General features: G+C 44.2%; 2 protein-coding genes across 2 annotated transcripts in view; both read left to right on the top strand.

Moving 5' to 3' along the window:
- The window catches only part of LOC309517116 (mitogen-activated protein kinase 7-like), a 179,189-nt gene that overhangs the window by 31,583 nt on the left and 137,526 nt on the right, over positions 1-10,080 (top strand). The window lies entirely within an intron of this gene.
- LOC309516508 (uncharacterized protein) lies at positions 478-9,233 on the top strand. Its single transcript, XM_082195272.1, has 2 exons — positions 478-3,701; positions 7,991-9,233. The coding sequence occupies exons 1-2, from the start codon at positions 2,758-2,760 to the stop codon at positions 9,045-9,047; spliced, it is 2,001 nt and encodes a 666-aa protein (XP_082051398.1). The 5' UTR covers positions 478-2,757; the 3' UTR covers positions 9,048-9,233.

The following is a 10,080-nucleotide window of genomic DNA, read 5'->3' as shown; positions in this document are numbered from 1 at the left end:
TGTGTGTGTTTGTGCAAAGCCAGGATTAGTCTCCTTAGCTTACTCTCTTTTTTAAAATAAATATTTATTAAATTTTCACAAATTTTTAAAAACACATACAATACACACAATACAAAAATATACATACAATAACAAACAAACACGTATAATTTCAACTCATTTTTTCTTAAACTTACTTCATCGACTTCCCCATACCTCCCCTTTCTGCATTCCAATTCCCCAAATTATTTCAGCAAATCCTTCCCCTTAATTTTATCCAATTTTTCTTTTCTTTTCTTTTACTTAATCTTTTACAGCTGTAATCCCTTACTTTATATAACCACAACATTTTAACATTCATTAATTTTACAATATTTTTTAAGATAAATTTTAAATTTCTTCCAATCTTCTTCCGCCGTCTCTTTCCCCTGGTCTCGGATTCTGTCAGTCATTTCAGCCAGTCCCATGTAGTCAATCACCTTCATCTGCCACTCTCCTTAGCTTACTCTCTGCCAAAGGTAGCAGCAACTCTGGAGCAGCGTTGGCTAACTTGCGGCCCATCCAGGTGTTTGAACTACAGCTCCCATCATCCCCGACCGTTGGCTTGTGCTGGCTGAGGCTGATGGGAGATGGAGTTCAAGAACTTCCGGAGGTACAGAGGCGGCCCTCCTTTCCGGGCTGCTCAGATTCCTTTCTCTTCTTGTAAACAGGACGAAGCGAAATGGTGTCCTCAGACAATTGCCAACAGCACAGCTTTCCCTGACAAGCATCTAAGGGAGCTAGAGAGCCAGATCCCTGCAGAAACTGTACCCAAAGAGACTTGTTATACCTGGATGCTTCTGGGAAAGGGAGGGTGTGGGTCTACTGATGACACCTCAGGGGAGGAAGATGTGATGGTAGAAAGGTATCAGTCAGATCAGCCTGGAGGCTTCTCCTCAGATGATGGGTTGGGTCATGTTTTCAGAGGTGAGTGCAGGTTGTCTGTGTGTCTGAACAGGGAGGCTGTTGTTTAAGTTTTGACATCAGTGCACCTTTCTAAAGGCATTTGTGGCTCAGTTCTTCCTTGATCTGTTATATTTACATCTGCTCTTGGGAGGCATCAGTTTGAGTGTTGCTTCTTTGGATGCTTGGAAGACGTAAGAGCCATTTTACTCCTTCCAGATTTCTGGAATAATTATGATGCATTCTGAAACAACACACATATAGCGCCCACTGTAGTGCGATAGTCATTCACACAGAATTTTACAGGGAACCAACTCAAAATAAGTGAATAATGCTATATGCACGGTATCTGAGTGCAATAACGCTCAGCTTAAAAATCTTGCTTGAGGCAACCTGCTGCTGGGCGGATGTTGCTGGACTTCAGTTCTCAGTACGTCAGGGATGATGGGATTTGTAATCCAAGAACATCTGGAGAGCAACAGGCCCAAATAGCTTCCTTCAGCAGAACTTGCATTCTATAGTTCATTTGGAGATTGGTGTTTTCCCACGAATTGGTTTGGCATTGCAGCCAGCCTTGGCAAATGCTCCACTGAGTCACCCGCTAAGGCTGTAAAGTATGCATTGATTGATCAGTCAAAACTTGATTTCAGAACTTCATTTTGAGTTTTAAAAATTGCCTCGGGGTAATTCCAGTGTAGCAAGATCACCATGTGATAGTTCAAATATTAGGCAAGTTAACAGAAGCTGGGTTTATCCACAGCTGTTAGTCTTGGTTGCAAAACATGACCTCCACATATAGATGCAGTCTACTTCTGGAGAAGATCAGGTACTGGGGACAAACAATGCAGCTGAGCTCCTGTCTTCGTGTCCTCCCCGTGAGCTTTCCAGAAGTATCAACCAGCTCATTTTTGTAAACAGAAAAACGGATTAGCTCTGCTTTCCCCATCCTGAAAACACCGAGTGTCACATAGGATGATCAGAGGTCTTCCACATGTCAGTTGTTATGTTAGATGCCTTTTTTTCCAGATTAGATGCCTGGTTAGTGAACAGTTTTGTTTCCTAAGGTGCAGGTATCAGGCTTTCTTTTGAGCAGTGGCAAAATGTGTTCCTTGCATGGGGAAGATCCGCAGCATATTCAATTCATGGGATCCTTCAAAGTCCCCTCTGTTGTGCATTCATGTTTATTTGTGCTCATCGGAGTACTGCCGTGGTTATATGTGATGCTGCTCTCAATACTATTTGCTCCCACAAAATTTTTGAAGAGGACATGCTACTTTGTTCCCAAACTTTGCTCACCCCGTAACTTCCCGCTGAAATCTTGTGTGTGTATATTTTCTTCACCTTAGCTCCACACCGCAACCCTATACATCTGGCGCTAAAAGGGGGGGACTTCCAAGTCAGAGTGTGTGTGTCAGATGAGTCAAAATTAAGTCCTGAAACCTCTGCCAGGGCTTATCCACTTTTCCTCTGCTCTTTCCAGGCATGGCCCACACTTTAAAGCACAGCGTCCAAGCACCCTTTCCCTGCCACTCTGGTGCTTTCCCCGCAAAAACACGCTCTTTAAAATTCAATCAGCGCAAACAGCAACCCGCAGATAACCTGAATTGATGTTTGCTCTGATTGAATGCTGAAGAGCAGGGGTTTTTTGTGGGAAAAGCTCTGGAGCAAAAAAACCACACTTGGACACAGAACTTTGCTGGACAGAGAGGCAAAGGCAAGTGTGGGTAAGCCCTGTGCTAAGCAATGGGAAGAGAACTGTAGATCATTTGCGACTGGCTAGCTTTCCCCATCTATGTCTCCGATCTTCTGCAGCTGAGTCATTCTCTGTTGCGGTCCATGTCCAATCATTCTTCCCTGGTGAGCGAGTTCATCTTTGTCGGTTTCTCTGGGCTGCCGCACCTGCGAATGCTCCTTTTTGCACTGGTCCTTTCCATGTACACTGTGTCGCTCGCAGGGAATTCCATCATCACCACCGTGATCAAGTTAAACCCGGCCCTCCACACGCCCATGTACTTCTTCTTGACGAACCTGTCTCTGTTGGAAATATGCTACACCACAGCCATTGTCCCCAAGATGCTGGCTAACCTGTTGTCGGAGAATGGGAGGATCTCTCTCTGGGGCTGCGCTACCCAGATGTACTTTTTCACCCTCTTTGGCATCACGGAATGCTGTCTCCTTGCTGCCATGGCTTACGACCGCTATGTGGCCATTTGCAACCCGCTGCGGTACAGTGTTGTCATGAACCGAGGCGTCTGTGCCCAGCTTTCAGTGGCCTCATGGTCGGTGGGAGTGATGGTTGGACTGGGTCAAACGAACTATGTCTTTAGCCTGACTTACTGCGGGCCCAACAGGATCAACCACTTCTTCTGTGACATCCCTCCTCTCCTGACGCTAGCATGTGGCGATACTTCAATGAACGTTGTTGCAGTCTATATGGTGGCTGTACTTTTCATCACGGCCCCTTTCCTTCTGATCCTCACGTCCTATGTATACATCATCACCTCTATTTTGAGGATGCCCTCAGCCGAGGGCAGGCGCAAGGCCTTCTCCACTTGCTCGTCCCATCTCATCGTTGTCTCCCTGTTCTACGGTTCAGGCATCATTACGTACCTTAGGCCCAAATCCAGCTACTCGGCATCGAGCGACAAGCTGCTGGCCCTGTTCTACACAGTTGTGACCTCCATGTTGAACCCCATAATCTACAGTTTGAGGAACAAGGAGGTCAAAGTGGCCTTGACGAAAACCATGGGTAGGAAACGATGTTGTGTGGAATGTAAAAAGTGATTGTTGCTGGGATGGTACCTCAGGGCACCACCCATATAATAAACTTTTGAATAAAACTTTTCTGACAGAAATCCTGTTTTCATCTAAATTCTTACCACACTTGCTGAGGACATGTGCCTCTAAATAGCCCCAAGCTGCTTCCCTGTGTTCAGGAAACATAAATACTGCAAGGAATTGAGCTCAAATGCCGGGTTAAGGCAGGGGCAGGGCAATCCAGATGCTGTGGATTTATGAATCCTATAAATCCTAACCTTCAGCTACACTGGCTGAGGTTGATCTGAGTTGGAAGTCTTACAACATCTGGAGAGCTACAGGTTCCCACCCCTATGCTAGGGGAACTGCCTCCCACAAAGATTCTGGCTCTGTGTTACTAGATGACAAATTATGGTTGGTTTGGTAGAGACGACCCAACCCGCACCCTAACCAGAATACCAAAAGGAGGTAAGTGTAGGTAATGCTCTGATCATTTAATCTGCACCACAGAATGCCCCTGTTAGGTACTTTGGGGAACAATGGAGATGGATCATGGTTTTTCAGATACAGTAATCGAGGTTCATTGGGAGAAACATGACAAAGTAGACAAATTATTAACTATAATTCTTGCCAGGCACAGAGGGGCAGAAGAGGGGTCATGGTGCACTTGTGTATTGCATGCCTCCAACATCTTGCTGATCAAAATCAGGACCCTCGTTTTATGGTTCCGAGCTCGCGCAGGAAGGAGCTGATTCACATGAGAGCACGAGACCAAAACACAAGCATCCTTTGCTTGGACATGGACTGGGAAAGTGAGGACCTGTTGCCTAGAAAGTGCGAGACAAAAGGTAAATGTGGATAAGCCCTAAGTAGAGAAGCTGGAGATGGCTGCTTCTTTATTTCTTTGGCGATCACTCGTAGCTGAGTAAGATTGTCTTCCATAAACACAGTTTTAACAGTGAGTCCGCAAGTGACAGTGGAGGCCAATTCTGGATCCACACGTCCTTCCACAGTGGGGAACGTAGGTTTCTGGATAGAAGTTGATCATGGTGAGGGTTTGCCACGTTTCTCCCTTTCATCCTGAGTTCAAGTGTCTTCAAAGCCCACAACATCTTTGGTAAAGGCTGCTCACAATATTTCCCAATTGTTAGTGTTTATACTACATTTTTTTAGATTTGCTTTGAGACAGTCTTTAAACCTCTTTTGTTGATCACCAGCATTACACTTTCCATTTTTAAGTTCAGAATAGAGTAGTTGCTTTGGAAGACGATCACCAGGCATCCACACAACATGACCAGTCCAACAAAGTTGATGTTGAAGAATTATTGCTTTGACACTGGTGATCTTTGCTTCTTCCAGTACACTGGCGTTAGTTCACCTATCTTCCCAAGTGATATGTTATTTTTTTTTGTAGACATTCATTACCCTTAGCAATGACCTTCCATAACTGTTTCCATAACTGCTTCAACATAATCTCCTCACAGTTTTATAACTGCTCTGGGGCTCATTTAGAAGTTGGCTGAGCTGCATCTGTAGACACTTGTTTGTAAGGACTCAAAATACATAGACTGGGCTTGGTTTCAGGCTCCCTAGGTGCGGCCTTTTAAGCTTGTGAGGGAAGTAGCTGAACTGTGGGGAGCGTAAGAAGCACTCTTTACAGGAGGGATGCTGGCCAAACTAATTTATTTAGAACAAACCCAAACACACATGCAGGGGTGCACCTAGGAGTTGGTCAGGTCAGGGCCAGGGGGAGCACAAAAACCGTGACTCTCCACTCTGGCTCAGAATGGCTAGGAGCCTGCCTGCCTGCTCAGAAAATGGGCCGATGGAGGAGGAGGAGGAGGGGAAGCAGCCCAGACCGTGATTACCATGGGAAAGTCACTGGTGGGGCATGAAAGGAAATGAATGAATGAATTTATTAATACGGTCACAGACCAGCATCAACACACACAATATCACAGATCATAAAAAAATATATATATCAGAAATACAGAGGACAATTTGAAGGATTTAAATATAAAAAATTAAAATTAATTATTGGCATGCCCCCCTGTAATTAACATTTAGGGGTTTGGTCATTATGGGATACCACTTGCTTCCTGCGATTAATTGCAGACACACAGAATTTGGCTACATTTAATGTAGTCTTGGGATTCTTGTCCTCTAGCAGTAGTTTTAAACTATGGTGTTCCGATTCTTTCCTGGACTTTTGCAAAACAGGTGTAATAAAAGTCAAACGTATATCCTCATAAAGACGACAATGTAGTAGTACATGTGAAGCAGTTTCAACTTCCAACGAGCCACAAGGGCAGACCCGTGCTGTGTATGGTTTACCCTCAAATCTGCCCCGAAAGGAAATGAAAAGAAACCTTTTTGAGTTTCTTGTCCCCATTCTATTCCGGCTTCAGAGGCCCCAATACAGGTCCTTGTGAAGGGTGCAAGGGAGCCTAGGTACGCCTCTGCACACAAGACATGATAAAAGCCTACAAAAAAAATCTCTCTTCAACCACCTGAAGGACTAGTCTTTACAGCTCCTGAACTCCCCCCCCTTTTGGGGGGGGGGAAATGTGGACCAGAACTGCTTCTGACTTTGGTGAACTTGAATACATAAAACACAGACTGCATTCCCTTAACATTACAGGGAGCAGCTTCTGGAATGAATAATTTTCCTAGGGCTGCAGCTTATTGTGCTGGGAAATCAAGCACACCTTTTTGTCTTATCATTGGTCATTGGAGACAAAAAGAGATGTTTGCTGGCACTGAGGCAGAGCTCCGTCACCTGCTATTCCCTTGTGCTCCTCATGCTGGGACTTAAAGTGAAAGGCTGGGCTGCTGGAGGAATAGACTCTTCCTTGATCTCAAGAGAGGCATTCTTAAGTGAGACCTTTGGAGGAATGAATATGCGCCAGTCATTGCAAGTGTGTATTAGCTATTGGCTTAATGGGGCTGTTATGATGAAGCTCAAGGATGCAGGAAGCGGGGAACACTTGCATATTGCTCCACTCTTTCCAGGCACAGGCCAGTGCTTAAAAGCTGCGGAGGGTTTTTTTTGCTTCAGAGTTTCCCTGTGGAAACCTATTCTTCAGTGCTCAATCGGAGCAAACATCAATTTGGGTTCTCCACAGATTGCTGTTTGCTCCTACTGAGCTTTAGAGAGTTGGCTTTCACAGGCAAAGCTCTGGAATAATAATTAAAAAAAGATGATTGGACGTGAAACTCTAAAGTGGGAACCGTGACTGGAAAGAGCGGAGGAAAGGTGAGTGTAGATAAGCCCTTAGCTAGTACAGAGAGGAGCAAGGCTCCTCAATGGCAAGGTTATATGGTATGGGAGTGGTACATGGAATGTTCTGGAAAGGATGTTCAGGTGAATAGAAAGATGCCTTAGATGAGAATTCTCACAGAAAAATTCAAAAATCCTGTTTAGAACAAAGGCTTTATTAGGCCAAACAAAACGTTATGGAATGGAAAGCAAATCTTTGAGTTCTCCAGAATGCTTCAGCTGGCTAGGTGGTAAACACTCTTGCAGATCAGGAATTGGTTAAATAGAAGAAAGCAAAGGATTAAACGGACACTTCTCCTACTGGAGAGTTTCAGAAAGTGGAGTCCCCCAAGGTTCGGTATTGGGACCTGTGCTTTTAATCTTGTTCCTAAGTGATGAGGTGTCAGGTGTGAGAATTGAGGTGGCCAAGTTTGTTAATGATACTAATTGTTCAGTGCCATTAAAAAAAAAAAGTGATTGCAAAGAGCTCCGAAGGACCTACTCAAACCGAGTGAAATAAAATGGGAAATACAATTACAGTGGTACCTCGGGTTAAGTACTTAATTCGTTCCGGAGGTCCGTTCTTAACCTCAAACTGTTCTTAATCTGAAGCACCACTTTAGCTTATTGGGCCTCCTGCTGCCGCCACACCGCTGGAGCACAATTTCTGTTCTCATCCTGAAGCAAAGTTCTTAACCCGAGGTACTATTTCTGGGTTAGCGGAGTCTGTAACCTGAAGCGTATGTAACCTGAAGTGTATGTAACCCAAGGTACCACTGTAAATGTAAACAAGTGATGCATGTTGGTGCAAAATAAAAAATGAATAAACCTTAAGCTCACATATTTACATATGGGGTCACAACTTCCAGTGGATGACCAGGAAAGAGACCTTGGGGTTGTAAATTGATGGCTCAGTAAAGATGCTGACCCAGTGTCCAAACCCCATTGAGGTAAATGTGAATATTGGATCGTTTGCCCCAGTGTGGATCCCTTCACATTCTCTTACATTGAATTGTACTTTCCCATTTAATTTCTCACAATCCTGATTTGGAGAGATCCTCTTGGAGCTCATCTCAATCCCTACTATGTCTGCAGCATTCAACATGTTTCATGTGTCTCTTATGCTTCCAAACTCTTCCAGGAAAGCTCCTTTCTGAATGGTGAAATAGGGAATGGCACCCTAGTGACAGAATTTATCCTAACCGGACTTTCTGATCTCCCAGCTGTCCGCTTCTCCCTCTTTGCTGCCTTTTTGCTCATCTACCTGGTGACCCTGATAGGAAATGGTGCTATCTTGCTTGCCATAGCAGCTGACTCTCATTTGCACAACCCCATGTATTTCTTCCTCAGCAACCTTTCCCTGCTGGACATCTGCTGCCCCACAGCTACAATGCCCAAGATGCTAGAGAACCTCTTGTCAGAGAGAAATACCATTTCCTTTGTTGGGTGTGTGCTGCAAGTCTACTTCCTGATAGCCTTGGCAGGGACAGAGGTCTTCCTCTTGGCTGTCATGGCCTATGACCGCTATGTGGCCATATGCAACCCTCTGCGATACACGGTCATCATGAGCAAGAAGCTTTGTCTTCAGATGGCTGCTGGTACATGGGTCACAGGGTTCCTCAACTCCCTTCTACACACGGTGTTGACTTTCACTCTACCTTTCTGCAGATCCAATAGAGTCAATCAATACTACTGTGACATCCCTCCAGTCTTGGCCTTATCATGTGCTTCCACCTATGTGGCTGAGATGGTTGTCTTCATTGTTGGTGGGATTTTGGGTGTGGGGGCTTTTATGGTGACGCTGGTCTCCTACATCCATATCATCTCCACCATCCTTAGGATACGTTCTGCTGAGGGGAAACGCAAGGCCTTCTCCACTTGTGCCTCTCATCTAATTGTGGTGTGCCTCTTCTATGGGACAATCCTCTTCACTTACTTAAGGCCTTCCTCCAGCCACCATCCAGACCAGGACAGGATGGTGAGCATGCTCTATGGGGTAATTGCGCCCATGTTGAACCCCTTGATCTACAGTCTCAGAAATAAGGAGGTGAAAGGGGCTTTGAAGAGGGTAATAGTTCATAAATGCTTAAAGAGCAAATGTGTGGCTTAGTTATTTGTATTTCTCAGTTAAGGTGGAATGAGCGCATAAGTAATTCTGAGCCAAGGAAAAGTAGTACAGTATATCCAATTTTTGAAAGGGAAAACACAGGTAACCCTTTGCCTCAGTTTCCTGAGATTTTTTTGAATACCAAAAAGAAAAAAATTGTAAAACTCTCTCTCCCCCATCAGTCTCTCTAGACACCAGGAATTTGCTTGATGTAATAGGGAGACTTTTATTCTTGGTTCTCCTCGTGGCTCTGGTCATTTCAGTTAAAGGTCTATGTTTCTGCATATCTTGTGAGTCAAAGGATGTGGCGTGCCACACTGGTGTGGCAGTAGAGGATGACAAGTGTGGCAAGAATATCCAAGGACACTGAGTATTATGTTTTGGGAATGGTTCATGGTCTTATGTAGCTGCATTGCTTAATACTTTCTGGATGTCCCATGAGCATATTATGAAGTAGTTGTGTTCTGTGTTATAAATCAAGCACTGCTGGGAGTTTTTCCTTTCCCTTTTCCAATGTATTACTCATCAATAAACAATTCAGTGTGGTGTGAGGTAATTTTTATTCTGAAAGTGTGGCCCAGAGAAAAGAAGTTTGAGAAACCGAAACTGACACAGGGACAAATAGAGGAAAACGCCTTCACCCAGGTTTGGTTCCCCTTTATCACATACACAGCCCAACAAGAGAACAACGACAATCCGCCAACAGCATACGAATCAATCTGGCTAACATGATTCAAAAATACATGTTCTCACTAAAGCCAACCAAAGACAACCAACCACACCCTCAGCCACTATTTTCAAATAAATGTTTTACAAATTTTAAAATATCCAATGACTTCTCTTTGAAGACAGTTTGTAAGACATTACACAGAGCTATATTTAGCCGGTAAAGAAAATAAGGACAGAATTGTGGAATATTTAAAGCAGAATAATGTACCAAAATTTCCTAAAGAGAAAATTAATGATGTAAATGCACCAATAACAACAATGGAACTGCAACAGGTAATTAACCAAACAAAATTAGGTAAATCACCAG

This window comes from Podarcis vaucheri (genome assembly GCF_965113315.1).
Source record: "Podarcis vaucheri genome assembly, chromosome: 13".
Taxonomy (NCBI): Eukaryota; Metazoa; Chordata; class Lepidosauria; order Squamata; family Lacertidae; genus Podarcis; species Podarcis vaucheri.
Note: the sequence above shows the minus strand (reverse complement) of the source record. Positions and strands in the feature narration are given on the sequence as shown.

Excerpts from the sequence above, each read along its gene's own strand:
- LOC309516508 (XM_082195272.1), top strand. The coding sequence starts at position 2,758 with ATGTCCAATCATTCTTCCCTGGTGAGCGAGTTCATCTTTGTCGGTTTC. Across the intron at positions 3,702-7,990 it reads TGTTGTGTGGAATGTAAAAA|AGATCCTCTTGGAGCTCATC; the intron begins GTGATTGTTGCT and ends CCTGATTTGGAG.